The sequence below is a fragment of the Cyprinodon tularosa genome, unplaced genomic scaffold, assembly GCF_016077235.1.
Source record: "Cyprinodon tularosa strain WSP-4 unplaced genomic scaffold, ASM1607723v1 ctg192, whole genome shotgun sequence".
Classification (NCBI taxonomy): Eukaryota; Metazoa; Chordata; class Actinopteri; order Cyprinodontiformes; family Cyprinodontidae; genus Cyprinodon; species Cyprinodon tularosa.
The window spans coordinates 875,490-896,592 of NW_024038688.1; the positions used below are offsets into that span (position 1 = coordinate 875,490).

The window sequence follows — 21,103 nt, forward strand, 5'->3', positions numbered from 1 at the left end:
GCACTGCAGGCCTTTTCCGGCGCTCCTATAGCAAGCTTTTAAAACAGGCCTGAAAAACTTGTTCCAAATTATTTTCTAATGTTCTGTAGTATTTTTGGTCTCCTTTGTATTTATGGATTTACTACATTTTTTTGTGTTTTTGAACAATGTTCTCCATTTTTTTCACAATGACTATTTGAGATTTTCTGTAAATGTAAAGTGCATTATCAATAGGTGCATTATTATAATTCCTGTTAAACTGAACCATAAAGGTTTTATTTTTATTGCTGCAAAGCCTCACTGTTTTTAATTCTTCCAAACAAATGTTTTCTGAGCCAATCAGATGCCTTTCTCTATATTTCTGTGCAGTGAGGTTATTTTAAACAGCTGCAGCACCTACTCTCTAATGCTGCATCAGTCAGCCATGTTTTAATGATACTCTAGGTTATTTTACATTTTCATTATATCTTCTATCAAACATATTTTTAGGCTTTAGCCTCCAGTTTCGGTTTATCAGCTCATTTTTGCTTCTCCTTTGCGCAGATTACCTTTTTGTGTTTCAGGCCAATCGGCGGTTTGAATTTCGTGAGAAATCCACCAGATGATTCCTGATGAGGGAGAATTGACTGACAGTCCCTCCAGCCAATCGGGAGGGGAGCTGGAAAAAAAATCCCAGCGCGAGCTGCACACCTGAACCAATCAAAGCGCGAGCTGAGAGAACCTTACCTTTTATGGAGAACAGCGCGGTGTGCCGGCTCAAATAAAGCCGCTGCGGCTGCTGATGTGATGCTGCAGTAAGTGACCACAGCTGGGACAGAGGAACAGCAGCAGGACTTCACCTACAGACACACCCGCTACTCACCTGCAACAGGTAAGATTCAGACTGGAGCTTCTGCTGCTTAATCTGATCTTAGACACTAAATGTTTGTGTTTTGGTGTTTTCCAGACAATTTTGGTTTTGATATATGAATTTAAAATTAGTCCCTTAGGTGGCATTAGCTGCATCTTGGTTTTTAAGGTTCAATTATGACAGTATATTGTATTAAATTTGTATATTTGCTATTTAAGAGGTCATTTAGCATGCTTCTTAATCATTAAATGAAATGCACTGAAAATGACTCCATGTGTTGAATTCCTCTTTGTTCTCCAATTAAGAATTGGAATGAAATTTGCTTTTAAAGTTAATGACTGCTCCTAAGTGAGGAAATCCAACAGAAGTGAATGGAGTTTAGGCTAGTTGGTCACACCCAGTAGATCTGATTTGAAGACTGGGAACATGGGTGTGGTGCAAGACTGTACCAAGATTAATCTAGTTTCATCTCTTAAGTCCTGACCTGCCTGCCTTGAGTTATGTGAAAACAACTCTTTAAATTTTTATTTTATTTTTTCACAGAAATGGAAGACGATATCTCTGCTCTCGTTGTTGACAATGGCTCCGGTATGTGCAAGGCCGGTTTTGCTGGGGATGATGCTCCTCGGGCAGTTTTCCCCTCCATTGTTGGGCGCCCCAGACACCAGGTGGGAACCCGACTGCTTACATTTGTATTGTGTAGAGGGGGAATGGTGTAGCTGATCTTATGTTTTCTGCAGGGTGTGATGGTGGGTATGGGACAGAAGGACAGCTATGTGGGAGACGAGGCCCAGAGCAAGAGGGGTATCCTGACCCTGAAGTATCCCATTGAGCACGGCATTGTTACCAACTGGGATGACATGGAGAAGGTAAACTGATGTTGAAATTGTGTTAACATGGGCCTGATGGTGGGTTATTAAAATTTTCCAAGTTCTGTTGTCTTTAGTTAAATCTAATTTACACAAAAATGGCTACTTTTTTTTTGATTCTCTGGGGAAACTGTAGCAAAGTGTGTGTGTGTGTGGGGGGGGGGTGTGAGGGTTTTTTTTTTAGGGCACAGTCTCCAAAAATAACTAAACTTCTGTCTCCTGCTCTTCCGTTAAGATCTGGCATCACACCTTCTACAATGAGCTCCGTGTTGCTCCAGAGGAACATCCAGTCCTGCTGACAGAAGCTCCACTCAACCCCAAAGCCAACAGGGAGAAGATGACCCAGGTGAGTTCTTACTTTATGAACCCAGTTTGGGGAGAAAAAAAAGCTACTTCACCAGAGAAGAATTTAAACTAATCCTTTTCTTTCCCAGATCATGTTTGAGACATTCAACTCTCCTGCCATGTATGTGGCCATTCAGGCTGTGCTGTCCCTGTATGCCTCTGGTCGTACTACAGGTGGGTGAAACTCAAACGAGGCGACCCTCCATCATTACCTTTAATAGTTCTTGTAATGAGCAGTTTTATCCCTCAGGTATTGTGATGGACTCTGGGGACGGTGTCAGCCATACTGTGCCAATCTACGAAGGCTACGCTCTTCCTCACGCCATCCTCCGTCTGGATCTGGCTGGCAGAGATCTGACAGATTACCTGATGAAGATCCTTACAGAGAGGGGCTACAGCTTCACTACCACTGGTATGACTCAATGATTGGCCCAAGACATTTCTTTAATGCTATACATGGCCCACTTCGCTGGTACCAAGTTTGCTTTAAACTGACTTCCAGCTGAGCGTGAGATTGTGAGAGACATCAAGGAGAAGCTCTGCTATGTGGCTCTGGACTTCGAGCAGGAAATGCAGACTGCAGCTTCATCGTCTTCCCTGGAGAAGAGCTACGAGCTCCCTGATGGACAAGTCATCACAATCGGCAACGAGAGGTTCCGCTGTCCTGAGGCCCTCTTCCAGCCTTCTTTCCTTGGTTTGTACTAATTTAAAGTCTTAAGTGTTTCCTTTAAAGTATGGCCTTGACTCCCCCTGGGGGGGCTAGCAGTAGCGGGAAGCTTTGGGTGGTAATGGCCTAGTGGATATAGCAGGAAGCTTGCAAACTGAACGGGCAACAAACTGCTCTGCATGCTGACTGGCATAGTGGCACTCTGCTCCATCAGGGATGGGTTTAATGGAGAGGATAAACTTTAGTGTTTGTGGGTATATTGTTTTTGAAAGCTGTCTACTGGTGGTTCTACATTTAACTGACTTTAATCTTCAGGAATGGAGTCTGCTGGTATTCATGAGACCACCTACAACAGCATCATGAAGTGTGATGTGGACATCCGTAAGGATCTGTACGCCAACACTGTGCTGTCTGGTGGTACCACCATGTACCCTGGAATTGCTGACCGCATGCAGAAGGAAATTACTGGCCTGGCCCCACCCACCATGAAAATCAAGGTATGGAACCCAGTTCTTGGTGCCCACCATGGGTTTTCCTTTCACAGTACAACTGGCTGAACAGAAGGGAAATCTGGTTACAAATGCTTTAAGAGCTGGGTGTCTATTCAAAAGGTGGTACCTTAATTATCCTACAGAGGACAGAAAATGTCACCCAACTTGAAGGAACACAAAATTTAACAATCAAATGCGTTTCTGTAAAAAGCTGAAGTCTTCATAGTAAATCAAAATTGACATTTGAGTTTTCCTTTAAAGCAGTTGCATTAAGCTTTGCTATTGGCTCTAAATTAAATCGATTCTCTGCAGATTATTGCTCCACCTGAGAGGAAGTACTCCGTCTGGATTGGTGGCTCTATCCTGGCCTCTCTCTCCACATTCCAGCAGATGTGGATCAGCAAGCAGGAGTATGATGAATCTGGTCCAGCAATTGTCCACCGCAAGTGCTTCTAAAGCATTTCCCCTCCTGTCCCAGTGGTCAACATGGTTTCAACTGCTGCATCCAGCTGAAGGGATGCCTGGTTCATCTTGTGTAAACGGACTCAAACAAGCAACCTGAACCAGCAATGGTTCCATTTCAGTCTGATGCTGCCGAATGTTGAAATTTCATTACTAAAACTTGCTGTTTAGTTTGATGCACCCCTAGATGGCTGTGCTGAGCCTTGTACACCAGGATAATCCATCTCTGTAGTGACTGGAGGTAGGATTTTAAAATCCTGTTGCATCTTTCCAATGCATTAAAACACTGATTCTCAAATAAAAGTTTAGTCATGCTGTACTCTTGTGTGGGTTTTTGTTTTTTGGCCATTTAACCTTTATGGTATTAAAGTTTCTCTTAACTAGTGACCTCCAATTAACAGTGCTGTTAGCAAATGTAACTCCATGGTGGTTCTCTAAGCCCCAGAGATGTAGTCCTGCTATTGGCTAGTTTTTCTTTAGTTCACTGGAGTATATGCCCAACTAGACTTTAGGCAGCTCCTGTTCATTACTGTATGATTGCTCTAGGTATGTAACCATTTTCAGGGTAAGTCTTGAGACGCATCTGAAATGGTTTGCTCAGTAGGAGCTTGCCATGTAGCCTGTGTCAAGGGATCCCCAAGTGTAAGAAATGCTGCCATCTATTGGTGAACTTTTCCTTGCTCTTGTGGATGAGTCTGCTGATTTAATTGAGGCTAAAATTTATGGATGTAAAAAAGAATATTTAAATGCTGAAATCTGATTTGGCTGCAAATGAAACTCTGCTTCATTCAGGTGGGAACAAAGCTATGCCCAACTTTTGTTAAATTAGCTAATTTCACTGGCTAGAAGCTTCTCGACTTCAACGAGTGTCGATTACTTTGGCTTGAGTTTACCAAAAGGTCAACACCTGCAGTTTTTACAGGCACATTTTCCTGATAGAAATTGTAAGGAATTGGTGTAATATTCAGTGTCAAAGTGTCCTTGGCCTTCCACAAGTGTAAAAAAGGCAGATCCCAATGATTTTTCTTCCATTAAACCTTTTTGGACAGGCACACGCATCCTGTGGTTAAGTTTGGATCTTGAATCACTTGAACATACTATGCCAGAGTAGAATTAATCAGACTATTGAGCCACTTTTGGTAAAAATTAATGACAAGTTTTAAGAACTGAAATATCTACACATACAGTGGGAACAAACAAATCATGGTATGAAAATTAGTGCTGGTTGTATTTCTAAGTTTTAATCAGAAAAATCCCTTTACAAAGTCAGGTCTTCAGATTTTCCACCTGAAAGTTTTTAAAAATGTACTTATTCAAAACCGTCCATGTCGCATTGATCACTAGTGAAAAGCTTTCTACAGGTGATGGCATGAAGTATTATATTTGTACACTTTTAACACTGATACAGCATCACAACTAGGACCACTTCTAGAGATTAAAAGCATATATGGTTCAGAATGCAAAAATATTTACCAAAGTTATAGTTTACAAATTGAAAAGCATTGCATGTTTCTGTATAATGGGAGTTAAAGGTGATTTGAACACTGATCTTTCTAATGTAGAACCAGATGGTTCTAGATCCCATTAGAACATATTTAAGTGCATTACTGGTGCCCTGATTATTAGTGTCTGCACCGTATGATCCACTCAGCAAAGTTCTGGATGTTGAGCTGATAAACCAGAATCAGGCAGGTCCATGTTCTCTCTGGAACATTTCCAGGTTCAATAATTAACGGCTTTGATACAAATAAAATAGTAAAGAATAAAAGATCGGTGCGACTAATAAAGAAGCAAACCACACATAAGTCCATTTCCTTCTTTTCCGATAGTACTCCTCCTGAAGTTGTCGATGACTCGTCCTCTCCTCCTCCAGCTTCATCTTCATCTCCTGCAGGTTCTGTTTCTGCTCCTCATGCATTTGCTCCCAGATTTTTTCCTTTTCTTTCTCCAAAGCTGCCCTCTCCTTTACCCTCTCTCGTCTGCTCTGCTCCAGCTTCTTCTCAGCTGCCTCTTTTTGTTCTCGTTCAGAACTAACTTGTTTTTCCAAGGCACCAACTTTTTGTTGCCACTCTTTCCGCTGCAACTCTGCCCTTTTTCTTTCCCCTTCCTCCAGTTCTTTCTTTATCTTTTCACGCTCCTTTATCATTGATTCTTTCTCCTTCAATAATTGCTTTCTTTCTCGTTCAAGTTTAGCCTGAAGGGCTTTAATTTCATCTCTGTGTTTTTTCTTTTCTTCGTCCTTTTCCTTTACATCCGTCTCTTTCCTCTGTGGTTCTATTGACTTTGGTTCATCTTCACCCTCCTCCTCACTCTTCGGTTCTACATCCTGCAGTTCAGCTTCCAGTTTTAAAGTTCTCTCAATCAAAATCCTGGTGAACACATTTTTTGAGAAGGATCTTGACTGTTCATTACTCATCATTTCTACCTTCTCCATCAGTTCTGGGATCTGCTGACTGTCCTTGATGTTGAGAACAACATATCTTCCTCCACAGGTCTGAAGGAGCTCCTGGATGTTTCTATCAGTCTCTATGAAGTCAGGATCTGTAGGATCTGAGTCCACAGTGAACAGGATCATGGTAAAGTCATTGACTCTAGAGCTGAATGTGTCCTGGATGGTCTGTAACTCTCCCTTGTCTTCATCAGTGAGGGGACCCACAGGTAGGACCAGGATGAAGGCGTGGACACCCTCAGGTTCACAGAGGGAGATACACCTGAATGATTCCTCCATCACTTCCTGCTGAGCTTTTCCATACAAGGCAGGCAGCTCCACCACAGAAACCAAACGTCCATGAACTTCTCCCTGGTTTCTAACACACTCTGAGGAGTTGGAGGCTGAAGGAAGATCTATTTGACCTAGAATGGCCTTGGCTGCTGAGGTCTTCCCTGATCCTCTCCTTCCAAACAGAACCAGGTTTAGTGAAGGTTTAGGTTTCAAAGTCATTGTCAAACCTTCATCCTTTTCTCCATTCCCCTCCTCAGACACTGGAAGAAAAAGAGGAAAGAAAGTCAGTGTAAAAACAGTCCATCAAGAACCAGAACCAATTAAAGTTTGATTCTAGTTTTACTCAAAAGTTGGAAAAATACAAAACTAAGAATGTTTACCGACTCATACCTCAATTACCAAAATTGGCTTTAATTAGTTTAATCGTAAAGTCTTTATTTCAAATGGATCTGTCATTAAAAGTGCTGCTGTTCTGTTATGATGCATTAAATACATCAGCATCAGCTACAGAGGTCATTGTTAACAAATAGTAGATTCCACAGGTTTGTAACTGAAACACACTTATGTTGGGTGTGACATCATTCCCAGATCTGTGCTCTGATTGGTTAAGTAGTTAGAAAGTAGCATTACTAGTTTGATTTCTCTAATATAATTAGTCAGTTTTTTTTTTTACTCAAGGAACAACAAAAGCTGAAATGATCTGAATAACTTTTCTTCCCACTGTTATGGCATGCATGCTCAGCTTGAGGGATTGCTGCAAAGCTAACAACTCAAACAATATACTTTCATTGTTTTAATATAGCCGGCTGGGTACCTTACGCAGAAAATACATGTATATTTATATATGATAGGATTCCAGTTTGTGTGGGTTGTTTTTGTGTTTTCCTCTCTCCACCACCAGGTGGTGCCCTGTCCTCGTTGGGCCTCCCTTCACACCTGCAGCTCGTTGGATCATTACTGGAGGAGTGTTTGAGCAGCGGGCTGTCACTACCTCGACGCCAGAGTGTTTGCCAGTATTGGGTACTCTAGCCAAACTGAGATTAGCAGAGTCTAACCTTAGCATTGTTTCTCTCAGTCTGAACTTGTTTTGTCTTTGTTCTTCGGCAGGAAGACTTCCTGTGTTACTGGATAACCTGGACCTTCTACCCCTGGAAGGATTTACTGAGTCTCACTGAGCAAGGGGTAACCTCCACATTATCCGTTCAAGTCCACACCTGGAAAACCAAGTGACAGTCCGCTCCTTTAATCCTCTGGTTCCAACGTATGTCTGCCTGGCCGCTCCCCAATGAGTTCCCTCTTCTCTGCATTAAACCTCCACAAACTGGATCCAAGGATTAACCAAGAGCCCCCCCAAACGTTAGTGCCTCCCTAGCTAAAATCAAGCCTCAGTCCATTTTCCCACTGTCCCTGAACTGATCACTGTGATCTCCCCTTCAGTTTCCGGTTCCGGTTCATCAGTGCGCTGAGTTCCAGCATTGTTTCCCAACAGAATATCATTCTACATCAGTGTTTGCCAACCAACAATAAACCTGTTAAACTTTTACCCTTGGTCGCTGAGTGGTTCTCTGCATGTCTTTGCAGATCTTTAAAGCCCGTTATGACAATATATGTTTACAAACTGACCTAAATGCTGCAGTTAGAAGATAAAACCAACCTGGGATGCAATAATATTAATTCAATTTTGATTCGATTCAGTTTATTTCTATAGCGCCAATTACAACACATGTCATCTCAAGGCACTTTGCAGTTCACAAGATCATTCAGTCAAATTGATTCAAAGTTTTCTATCTAAGGAAAACCAGTTGACAGGCACAAAAAGCAGCTGTAAAAGGCGGCCCCATCTAGGAAACACACAGCCAGGCAGACCAGCTCTGAGCCAGCCCTCATATCAGAGGATGAAGAGAGCACATCCAGTTAGTCACAGTCATAGAAACAGAACTACACTGAAAAACAGGCCGATCTCCAACATCTATGAACTAAGGTTTGTCTCTCCAGGATGGAGAGACATACTCCTTAGGTCATTCTCGAACACCACCAGAGGACAGTCTCGAACATTCATAAACAAAGGTGTTGATGGCAGCAGAACAGCTAATATTTCTCTCCAGGATGGAGTCACAGCCAAACAGGAACAGACCAGATGAAGCTACTATGAGAAAAAGCAGAGAGAGCAGAACGTTAGAGATTGAACTAACAGATTCTGCAGAGTGGGAGAATAGAGATAGAATGAAGCAGAATGATGAAATGGGGGTCCCTATGTCCTCCAGCAGTCTAAGCCTATAGCAGTATAACTATAGAGATAGCTCAGGATAACCTGAGCCACTCTAACTATAAGCTTTATAGAAAGGTTTAAGCCTAGTCTTAAAAGTAGACAGGATGACTGCATCACAGACTAAAACTGATAGTTTGTTCCACAGGAGAGGAGCCTGATTATGTGATATTACACTAAACTCTATGAGATCACTTTGCTGATTGATGCTTACAAATCAGTTCAGATCAGAACTCAAGTTAAACACATCCACTGGAGTCAGTCCAAGTCCAAGTTTTTCTGTTTCTATTTAAAGTGAAACCTTTTTTCTGTCTGATCAACTCAGCAGAGACAGCAGTCTAAGCAGAGATGCCCAGACTGTCAGGAATCCAGTTTGTGTGGTCTGTTTTTGTGTTTCTTTTTCTCCTCCACCAGGTGGTGACCTATCCTCATTGGGCCTCTCTGCACACCTGCAACTCGTTGGATCATTATCAGGACGAGTATTTAAGCAGTGGACTGTCACTACCTCGCCGCCAGAGTGTTTGCCAGTTTTGGGTACTCTAGTCAAGCTGAGTTTAGCTGAGTCTAACGTTGTTTTTGTCTTTGCCTTTCGGCAGTAAGCCATCCTGCAAGCTGGATGTTTGGCCTCCTTCCCCTGGAAGGATTGTTTGAGTGTCACACTGAGCAGGGGATTAACCTCCACATGTTCCGTTCAAGTTCTCCTGGAATTTCAAGTGACAGTCCGCTCCATTGCTCCTTCGGGTCTGACGAATGTCTACATGTCCACTCTCCAACGAGTCTCCTCTTCTCTGGATCAACCCTAACTGACTGAATTCTAAATGAGAGAAGAACCCCCCCAAACGTGAGTTCCCTCACTAGCATTATCTTTACGGCATCCAAGATTCCCACGGTCCCTGAACTAATCATTGTGATATCCTCTCCAGACTTTGTAGTTCCTGTTCACCAGCTCTCTGAGTTCCAGATCCAACCCCCTCAGCCCTTACCTCAATAAACCTGTTAAACCTTTTGCCTTGCTCTCTGAGTGGTTCTCTGCATTTTGGGTTAGACCTCTTAAACACATCATGACACAGATCCACACTGATCCACACACATCTCCTCCAACTGCTTGGGGAACCCCGAGATGACACCAGGCCAGCTCAGAGACATAGTCCCTCCAGCGTGTCCTAGGCCTTCCTTGGGGCCTCCTCCCAATGGCCTGGAACTCCTCAAGAGGGAGGCGAACAGGAGGCATCCGAAAAGATGCCCGAGCCACCACAGCTGGCTCCTTTCAACGTGGAGGAGCAACAACTCTACACTGAGCTCCTCACCCGATTTTGGATGAAGCTTCAACCAAACATTAACAAAAACTACCTGAAAATACACAACAGTTTTTCTCACATTAAAATTAATCCAAAATGTTCTTGTTTAAGGTCAGTTAAGATCATAAAACGCTAAAATTATGTCTACAAAATACTTTTAAAAAAACACATTTTTTTTTTTATTCTAAAGTGGACATTTAGATAAACTAAGATTTCTATTTATTTCAGCAGTTTGGGAAACCATAGATGTCACGGTTTATTCTGATTAGTTAATTCTCAACATTCTAGTCCAATGGAGGTAAACCTGGAACTGCAGTTCCTTAAAACAGCCAAGATATCAGAGTTATGGAGTTCCATTAGTTTAGCTCATCATAGAATATTTTAAACGTTCTCCAAACAATTCATTATTTTGAAAAGTTCCAAAAATACAATATATTGGTGATCATTACTGAACAATAACGAGAAAAGTTTGACTCAAAGTCAAACATTTTTCATGTTTTAATATCTGTAAATATCTGGTGTCCTGAACCTAAAATAAAACCTAAATCTGAACCACGTGTTCTTTGGTCATGATTTTCTACAAAATATAATTGTGATACAAAACATCAACTTTGATTTTTTAAATAAAGGTCAACTGGTCAGGTATAATCATTGATTAGCTGAATTAATTTAACTCTGTTCTTCACTAAGTGTCTGCATCGCTGCAGGTTGGATCATCACCAACATTTAAAATAAAACTAAATTCTTTGCTTCAAACACATTATTTCTACAGACTGATCCAGAAAACAAGAATATTGGACTCAGTTCAGCCGTACTTACAGTTGGGACGAATGAGTTCATTGCTAGCACGGCGCCTCACAGGGATATCTGTTGGCAAGGGGGGAAAATATTACATATTATCCCTTATTTATAGGAACCACACTGCTAATAAATACTTCTTATCAACAATAAATAGAAGTGATGCAAGCAAGAAAAACAGAAATGAAAATGGTTCAACAGTTAACATCTCTGCTGATGTTTTATGAGGATCTAAGAACAGAAATTAGACCCTCTGTCCAAATGTAGATAAACATCCTTTAAGAGGTCAGACCAGGATCGTCTGTTTGATTTATTTATAGATAAAAGGTTAAAATCTGCTCTGAAGCTGCAGATGAACCCAGAGGAGAAGCTCTGATTATCATTCTGTCTGTTAAAGCTGAGCAAGCTGTGGGCTGAAGTCTGTGGATTAAAGGTTTGTATCTTTGTTTTAATAAAAATCTGAATTAATCAGGATTAACATGATCTACACTGATGCTGAGCTCGGCTGTGTGCATCTTTAGATTGATGAGGATAAAAACCATCAGGAAATCTGTGCTGCTCAGAGGTGTAACTCACCAGGCTGTGCTGCTGCCATGCTGTCTGCTCCCTTTGGTCGATCTGAGTTAAAGAAGAAAAAGTTTTTAAATTCTTCATTTTACCAACAGTTTAAAACCCAGTGATCAAATGTTTCTCTGCAGCTATTAGAGGAAATGTTTTAGAAGAAAAAGCTGAAAATTGAATTGTTTGTTTGTGATTGGTTCTGGTTCTGTGAGGCGTCTCTCAGCACCAACCTGCACAGCGAGTCCTCAGGGATTCTCAGGACTTTATTCAGCTGCTATAGAAAATTCCAGCCTCATCAAACTATCTTCATCTTTATTTTCCCTCCATCTTCTGTGGTTCCAGGTCTGTCTGCAGCTCCCAGGAGGAAACAGTCTCTGTTTCAGATCGCAGCATCAGCTGAAGGTCAGCGGCTCCTAAGAGGTCAGAGGAAGAACCTAATCTGTCATTTCCATCCTGCTGGGTTTCATGTGGAGCTGATCCACCAAGGAGCTTCTAGATATTAGCCACAGCTGGTGCTGGAGACCCAGTTCTTTCCTGGTTCTAAACTATCGAGGTACTGCTGAAACCCCCCAGGGTCAAATCAGAAAAGATTTGCTAATTTATTGTAAACATCTCGTCCTGAATAATCATGTTTATCGCTGTAAACAGAGAATCTAATATTAGTAGTTTATTCTGGGCTGAAACAATTCATTGTGATTAATAATTTATTTACAAAAACTGTTGCCTAATTTGGTAATAAAAACAGCATGAATTAAGACAAACATCTACAGATGTCCACTAAAAGCAGGAAAACATTAAATATTTTTTTCCATTAGATAATTTTTTTTTTCTCATCCAGACATTTATATTAATAAATAAGTATAAACTTTTATTTATTTATGTTCTGTCAATTGGAATTCATTTGAAATGTGCAAAAAGGCTTTTTTTCTTTATTAAACAAAAGAGAAACATTAACTAATCAAACAAAACATTTAGAATGGATGGATGGATGGATGGATGGATGGATGGATGGATGGATGGATGGATGGATGGATGGATGGATGGATGGATGGATGGATGGATGGATGGATGGATGGATGGATGGATGGAAAATCATTCTACCATCATGGAACCAATTATTAGATCAAATTTGTTTTATTCATTATTGTATTTTTCAGGTTATTTACCTGAAGAAAAGGAAATCATAGAAGCCGCAGATATAATAGAATAATTTTTAACCCACATTGCTCTGCACATTAACTCGTGACTTTAGCTTTCTCCTCCTGCTCTGACTGCACCCTGTAGCCTGATAGAAATGAACCAATCAGATCAGATGCTGGTTGTAAAAGGGAGCAAAGTCCGAGTGACAAACAGTCTGGGGAAAACATGTTATATAGTAATAATAATAATGTTCTAAAATGGCTACAGGAAAGTTTTTGGTATAAATGTTTAATTTTCTTTTTTGTAATTTTTAAAAGTTTTGTTTTAAAACAGCAATAAACTAAACTAGAAGTTGCATTAGAAACGTTTTCTGCCTTTCTTATTCCTGCAAAGTTCAATCAAACTCCAGTTTTTCCTTTTAATGGAGATTTCTTGCTGCTTGTCTGCATTTAACTGATCCTTTAGAAATTACTCATCTGATCTGAAGGTCAAAGACTAAATCTGTTTTGTTTCATACATCCAGCTGTTGAACAGCTGTGTCTGTGTAAACTTAGGCTGGGATCCATGCAGCTCAGCTTCAACTCGTCATTTAACGTCTTTAATTAATCTAGATAGTCAGAACATCTGATTAAGGGTTTATTAGAGTTCTGACAGAATCCCGAATCTTTAACCGTCTGTCTGCTATAAGTTCCAGAAACAATAAGCTACTGTACTCACCGTCAGCTCCTTCTTTCCTGACTGGTTGAAAACAGAAAGCACTGATGTTCAGATTAGTTTACCTTCGACCAGATAAAGGAGTGCCTTTATGACTGCCAGATCAAACCTGACAGCAGAGGCCTGTTGTTGAAAGCTGTGTCTTTTTTACTACAGGACTGATCTGACATTTCCCACCGATTCACATAGTGGAAACTGAATGACTGGTTCTGGATTTTCTGATTTTCACCCTCAGGTCTGCTTCTATGAGGAACCAGAGAGTCATTGAAAAAGAAGACCAGCCATTTAAGATGTAACATTTAAATCAGGCAATTTGAAATCCAACTTTAATTTTTTTTCTAATTGCAAATTTGAATTGAATTATTAAAGAAGATTTGGAAATTATTAATTCATCAGTAAATACTGGAATTTTAAAAATGTATTTTCAAATCCTATTTCTAAATGTAAATTTAAAACCATAATTTATCAATCTGACTATAAATATCACCCTAATAGCTAAGCCTAGTTTTTCTATATATATATTATATAGAAAATATTAATTTATGAAATGTATAGAAAAAAAATGAAGACCAAAAAAAAAATAAAAGACTGTTTTAAAATTTAAACCCGATGTTTCAATAATAACTGAGATTTGGCTGCAGATTTTCTGATTTCCTAATTGTGTCATGATTTAATCTAAAGCTCGGACCCACATGCAGTGAAACCAATTCTGAGAGACACAGATGAAAAGTTTAATAGATTTATTGAAGAGTAAGGCTTGGTGTGGAGTTGCTCAGAACTCAGCTCGACCAGAACTGGAAGGTGAAGGGAAGACAAACGATTAGTTCAGGCTCAGTGGGAAATTTCATTCGTGGATATGGAGAAGAGGCTCTGGTGGTTGACTCACGATTCCAGAGGAGTTGTAGGATCTTTGACTCCAAGCTGTGTGCTGTTTTCCAGTGTTATTCTGATTCGGTGGAGGGCGGAACAGGGTTACCCAGAACTTGGATGGTTGTTGGTGAACGGAGAAACTAACTGCCACGCAGATTTCCTGCGGTACTTGAATGGGTCGTAATGGAGACGATTCCCTTGCTCAGAGAGTAAACTCAACGTCCTCTTCAAGGAAGAAGGATCCAAACCTCCTGTTTGAATCCCCTGCTCGGTTTGAGGCTCAGTTGATTCCTTCAGGGGGAGAAGGTCCAAAAAGATCCAGTTTGCAGGATGACTTCCTGCCGAGAGGCAAAGACAAAAACGAAGTTAAAACTCAGGTAGAACAAGAACTCAGTCTAACTCAGCAAACCTCAGCTTGGCTAGAGTATCCAAAACTGGCAAACACTCTGACCTCGAGGTAGTGACAGTCAGCAGCTTTAGAACACTCTGCTAAAGAGGCATCCATCATCTGGTGTGTGAGGAGGCGGACCAGAACCAGGCGCCTCCTGCTGGTGGAAGGGAGAACAACACAAAAAGACAAACACACAGACTGGAGTCCTGACAAATTGGAATAAAAAACTGATGAGAACAGATATAAATCGGACAGAAAGTGTTTTTTTTTTATGTTAAACAAGAAATTAAATCCTAATTTCATATCAGACATAAAACCCAAATTATTTAATTCAGTTGCTGTTTACCTAAAACTAAACCAGTTTCAGTACGGTTTATAAAGGGCTGACTCCGTATTGTGTTTTATCACCTCTGAGATTTTTATACTGGTGGATCCAAACACTGACATGAACAGGTCAGACAATGCGCTTGCGGGGATTCACACAGGTTCTGCGTATTAATGCAATAACAACAAATTACAAAAAAACTAACAATGATAAACATTATTAATTTGGATACCAGTTACAGACATGAAAAAATGCAATAGTTATAAGAAATAGATAAGCTATCATGAAATCATCTAATCATAAAGAAAGTCTGAAATACTGATTTACAATCAACACAATCAGGTAAAACTGGAGGCATTAATTAAGATATGTTAATTGGTTAAAAAAACAACATTTAATTCTTCATAATATTAATGATTAATTCAGCCACTTCAGTTCTGGTTTTTAGATGTATTTCTTAGATTTAAAAATATTTTGTTATAAAAACTGACAAATCAAAATATAAATAAAAATATAATTTTGAAACAAGTAAAGATACTTTTGATAAATGTTTAAGATAAATTCTCAGCTTCCTAAGAAATCATTTAAAACCAAATATTTATTTAATTCCTGGGTGATTATAATTGTCTGTTGTCATAAAGCATCATCCAATCATTAAAATAATTCAGTTCAATAAATATTTAATGACATTTCCACCATGATCTACAATCTTATCCACTGGATCAGGATGGGGTTCCAATGAGGCCTGTTGGAATAAAAGTGTCTTCTTAAATAACAACCTTTAAGCAGGTATTGAATGTATTTTTCATTCAACTCATATTTCTGTAATAAAAATGTTTTTTATTATTCTTGTGATGTTGTCTTACATCAAGAGAAAGCAGAAATTCATCCGAACTAACAAAGAAAATGATAATAAGACATCAGTCTCTGTGGAATAAATCTAGAAAATGTGTTCCTAAAGGAAGACTTAGGGCCGGATCTATCAAAGGTTTGCGTGTATTAAAACGTGAGCTATTTCACTGCGCACGCTAAAAAATGTACAAACTGATCTATCAACAGCGTGCTAAAAGGATTTGGTCTTTAAAACGTGCTAAATAGCGCCTCTTATCCATTTAGTACTTTTTCTGCAATGAATATGCAATATGGTGCGTTTACATGCAAAAGTGCGTCTTGTGGGAGGAGAACATGTAAATATATTAATTTAGCACTCGCAAAGTGATTTATCAAACCTGAACGCAATTTTGCTGACGGTATCTGACTCTATATTTAACACGTTTCAAAAGAAGGTGCAAATGGTCTGTATGCGTAATTGCGCACACATGGCAGCGGTTATTGTCGCAAGAAGGAGACATGGAAATAAAACAATGGGCCGGATTTATTAAGATCCAATTTTGCGTGCAGTAATTTTGCGCTCGCAAAGTGGAATTTTGCGCGAGGGGCTGAACCATGGTTTGCGGGTGATTTAACAAGAGCGATTGCGTAACTGGTGGCAGGCGCAAAACTGTTGGAGACGCCCTATTTAAATGATGGTTTTGCGCGTTTTGTGGTTTGCGGCAAAGTAGTTTGTGCAAACTAGTGCATTAAGAAATTTTAATCTTACAGTGACACCACCCCCTCCAAAAAAAGAAATATATATATATATATATATATATATATATATATATATATATATATATATATATATATATATATATATATATATATATATATATATATATATATATATATATATATATATATATATATATATATAAACTTTGGCAACCTTTATTCCCTAAGGTGGTATGTGGCTGAATTTCTACTTCACCGCAGTAAGAAAAAAACACACAAACAAAAAAAAAAAAACAGGTGTTTTGTATCGGCCTGTAGAACAATGCACATACCAAATGGCTCACAAGAAGTGACTGTGGATAAGATGACTGCATTGGCATGTTGCTCCACAGGCGCAGGGTGTCGGGGTTCTCCGATAGGGCGTCAGGGCGACATGGCATTTAGAACGTCGGACAGCACTTCTGAAAAACGAGATTGGGAGATCCCAGATGCAAAAAAGTGCAATGTTGCGAGGAGTTTTGTGATATCTGGTATTGTGTGGGTCCTCCTTGTGGCTGGCTCCAAATCCATTCGGAGTTCCCCCAACAGCTCCAAAATGGCAATGCCGGATAAACGATATGTTTTGATGATCGTTTCCTCGTTCATTCCAAAAATATTCACACGGAGTGAAAAAATGCGTTCTCTGCGTCTCATTGCTTCATTTCGATGTCTCCTTCTTGCGACAATAACCGCTGCCATGTGTGCGCAATTACGCATACAGACCATTTGCACCTTCTTTTGAAACGTGTTAAATATAGAGTCAGATACCGTTAGCAAAATTGCTTTCAGGTTTGATAAATCACTTTGCGAGTGCTAAATTAATATATTTACATGTTCTCCTCCCACAAGACGCACTTTTGCGTGTAAACGCCCTATATTGAATATTCATTGCAGAAAAAGTACTAAATGGATAAGAGGCGCTATTTAGCACGTTTTAAAGACCAAATCCTTTTAGCACGCTGTTGATAGATCAGTTTGTACATTTTTTAGCGTGCGCAGTGAAATAGCTCACGTTTTAATACACGCAAACCTTTGATAAATCCGGCCCAATGAGACGCAGAGAACGCATTTTTTCACTCCGTGTGAATATTTTTGGAATGAATGAGGAAACGATCATCAAAACATATCGTTTATCCAGCATTGCCATTTTGGAGCTGTTGGGGGAACTCCGAATGGATTTGGAGCCAGCCACAAGGAGAATCCACGCAATACCAGATATCACAAAACTCCTTGCAACATTGCACTTTTTTGCATCTGGGTCATTCCAGCGTACGGTTGCAGCGAGAGCTGGGATCTCCCTATCTCTTTTTTTCAGAAGTGCTGTGCGACGGGGTCGGGGTTCTCCCCCTGCGCCTGTGGAGCAACGTGCCAAATGCTGCGGGGATCTCATCCACAGTCACAGGCCAGTACAAAACACCTGTTTTTTTTTTTTTTTTTTACTGCAGCACATACCACCTTAGGGAATAAAGGTTGCCAATTTATATATATATATATATATATATATATATATATATATATATATATATATATATATATATATATATATATATATATATATATATAAATTGGCAACCTTTATTCCCTAAGGTGGTATGTGCTGCAGTAAAAAAAAAAAAAAAACAAAAAAAAAAAACTGGTGTTTTGTATTGGCCTGTGACTGTGGATGAGATCCCCGCAGCATTTGGCATGTTGCTCCACAGGTGCAACATATTTATTTATTTTTTTTGTTGGGGGTCACTGTAAGATTTAAATTTCTTAATGCACTAGTTTGTACAGACTACAAACTACTGTGCCGCAAACCACAAAACGCGCAAAACCATCATTTAAATAGGGCGTCTCCAACAGTTTTGCACCTTCCACCAGTTACGCAATCACTCTTGTTAAATCACCCGCAAACCATGGTTCAGCCCCTCGCGCAAAATTCCAGTTTGCGAGCGCAAATTACTGCACGCAAAATTGGATCTTGATAAATCCGGCCCTTAGACTTAGACAGACTTTACTGGCATTTTGTACACAGAGTTTATACAAAAAGAATTTCTGTTTAGTACAACTCTCGGGGGGTTGAGGTTGAGGGGCTCATCTTCAGGACACGCAGCGCTGGGATGAAATGTCTTTAATGGAGGGAAGATGAGTGCCCATGATTTTCTCTGCTGTTTTCACCACCCTCCTCACGTTCTTCCAAAATTTGCTTTTTAATAATATTCTCCAAATGACTGAATTGTTCAAATCATTTTAAATTTTAATGAAATTAAAGAAAGCTGTGATTTTTTTATACATTATTCTAAATGTAAATTGATATTTGATTGTTGCTCTTACCGTTAATTAACTCAGTAACCAAATATCTGAACTAATGAAGAATAATGTCAACACATCAAGACATCAGTGGCTGTTTCATGGAAAACATCTCCTACATTCTGCTTAATGGTTGTGAAACATGGATGAATTAAAAGGATCATTAAAACCACTCTAATGTGCAGACACAGTTTCAGCAATAGCAGACAGTAAACAACTGTTACAGTGCAGGAAATATTCTGCAGCATGAGCGCCACGTGCAGGATGTAATTATTATTGTACAATAAAAGCTTGATTGAAAAATAAAAAGCTGGAACCATTAATTTTCTTGTGTCATCCTGTTCCTCTCAGTTATCCCTCAACTTTATCTGAATTCCAAACTGACTCTTATTTTGATCTTCTTTCTGTAGTTATTTAAAAAAAAAAAAAATCCAAATTCCTTACGAAACACGTCTTCCGTTAAATTGTCCCGTTATATCTTCAAATTTATGGATCGAATCTAAAAATATCACAAATATTTTAATTTAACCGAAGATAAGAAATAATACATAATAGCAAACAATGGCTTAAAGGGGAACAACATTTTTTTTTACATAGGGCCCTTGATTTTACGTGATTCGCCTACATGTTATGAATGCTGGCGTAGCATAAAGAATAAATTATGAACAGTTTAGTTTGTGCCTTTAACTTGTTGCCCATAGGAAGACGTTACTTTGATATAACCTAACGGAATATCTTTGGGGCTCCAAATTACAAAAAACTCATATGGGTGAGTAGAACATGATGTCATAACGTGACATCAAGATCCCAATGTAAAAAAAAAAAAAAAAAAAAAAAAAAAAAACGGCGTTACCCTTTAAATGATATTATAGGTCCACTAATGTCATCTTAGTCTGTCAGATTCTGCCTGTAGTGATTTTAAATGTCCAGCAGGTGTCAGTATTCAGTGACAGGATCAATACAGTTTTCCAGTATGTCAGAATGCTTCATTGGGCTTCATGAATCATCACTAAGGAAAGGGAACTGTCAATATATCTGTGAAGATTCTCAGTCATCCAGGTCATGGTCAGGCTTGGAAAGTTTAGTTTAGGCAACTGGATGTGAAGCTTTCTAGAAGACGTTTTGCTTATTAAGGCTTCCCTGAAGCAAAACGTCTTGTAGAAAACTTCATGTCCAGTTGCCTAAACTGAACTTTCCAAGCGTAGCTGTCAAACATGAAAATCAGGCATGTTTAGAAAGAATGAGTTCCCTGTAATTATTTTAATCTCAAGAGCAAATGGTGCTGAAATTAAATTTAATGAAATGTATTTAAATGAAACATGCAGAAGCAGTCTGTCATCAAACCATGATGACTAAGATCCTCAGCAGTGAACTCTGACATCATCCAGGTGTTTAGGTCATCTATTCCCTCAAACATTGCTTCAGTTCATTGCCGTCTCCAGTCATTCACTCTGCGCAGCTCTCTCTGAAGGTCCTACCACACCATCTTAGTCAGGATGAGGTCTGGACTTTGACTAGACCATTGCAACATCTGGATGCATTTTCTGCCATTATTTTGTAGATCTGCAGCTTTAGTTAGAATAACAGTTCTGTTCATCACCTTTGGTGTTAGTCTTTGTGCTAATATACTGTCTGGACAAATGCTTTTATATCTGTGGTCTCATTCTCTACTAGTGACCAGATAAAATGCTTTAGCACGTCAAATAGACATGTTCTTGTACTCATGTCACAGTAGACCGAACAAGTTTGGGCAGATTGTAACACCTGGCAAAAAGGATGGACTCAGTCTCAAAAGATGTGCATGTAGTTGTTTAACTTTGTTGAAAAATACACAAAACTAAAGTCATCTCAGTGGCAAATTTCTGTTTTTAGGAAACACTAAAATAAATGTAGTGAAAAAAAATGGTGTTAATCAGTAACAGACCATTTTCTAACTCAAGCAGAGGTAGAAATGAATGGAATCGCACTAGAAATAGATTAGCTCATGAGTCTTTAGTTAAAGGTGTGATGTTCGGAACATGGCATCAACATGAGAGATGCCGACTGAAACTAAGGAAACCTGAAGGTTAATGCAGATTATCATGTTTAAAAAGTCAAATCATATGGGAAGAAATAAAGGCAATCATGTTGGTAGATCACAGACATTAAAATACTGAGAGAGAAAACTTAAAGCAACAAAAAAAGTTCCAGATGTGAGAAAATGTTAAAAAATTTATTTTATTTTCATGTTTAAGAAAACAAAACAAATATGACACCTCTTAGATTGTGGTTAGAAAAAAAAAAGAAAAGTAAAAATATTTTCTGCTAGATTAAAGATGAAAAACAAATAATGATGCCTCAGTTATAACTGAGCTGACAACCATCTCACATGGATTTTGTTCATAAAAACGCCACAGAATGAAGAAACACCTTTTCAGACACAAGCCGTCTGAAACAACAGATTTGATCCCATTTTCTGCAGATCAATAAAAGA

The 21,103-nt window shown here is 39.2% G+C and overlaps 1 protein-coding gene and 1 long non-coding RNA gene across 2 annotated transcripts; one reads left to right on the forward strand and one right to left on the reverse strand.

Annotated features, from left to right (window-relative positions):
• The first annotated feature begins 693 nt into the window (after positions 1-693).
• Positions 694-3,961, forward strand: LOC119782357 (actin, cytoplasmic). The gene is made up of 9 exons (XM_038283303.1): positions 694-850; positions 1,373-1,497; positions 1,570-1,698; positions 1,934-2,044; positions 2,133-2,217; positions 2,294-2,455; positions 2,546-2,737; positions 3,026-3,207; positions 3,514-3,961. Exons 2-9 carry the CDS (start codon positions 1,375-1,377, stop codon positions 3,655-3,657), a joined length of 1,128 nt encoding a protein of 375 aa, XP_038139231.1. The 5' UTR covers positions 694-850; positions 1,373-1,374; the 3' UTR covers positions 3,658-3,961.
• A 7,362-nt stretch (positions 3,962-11,323) lies between these two features.
• Positions 11,324-13,220, reverse strand: LOC119782366. The gene is made up of 3 exons (XR_005280659.1): positions 13,166-13,220; positions 11,539-11,721; positions 11,324-11,365 (listed from the first exon to the last, which is right to left on the reverse strand). It is a non-coding gene; the product is annotated as an uncharacterized LOC119782366 (long non-coding RNA).
• Positions 13,221-21,103: the final 7,883 nt, after the last annotated feature.

Coding starts and splice junctions, on each gene's coding strand:
- LOC119782357 (XM_038283303.1), top strand. CDS start 1,375: ATGGAAGACGATATCTCTGCTCTCGTTGTTGACAATGGCTCCGGTATG. Junction 2,738..3,025: donor CTTCCAGCCTTCTTTCCTTG/GTTTGTACTAAT, acceptor TTTAATCTTCAG/GAATGGAGTCTGCTGGTATT. Junction 3,208..3,513: donor CACCCACCATGAAAATCAAG/GTATGGAACCCA, acceptor GATTCTCTGCAG/ATTATTGCTCCACCTGAGAG.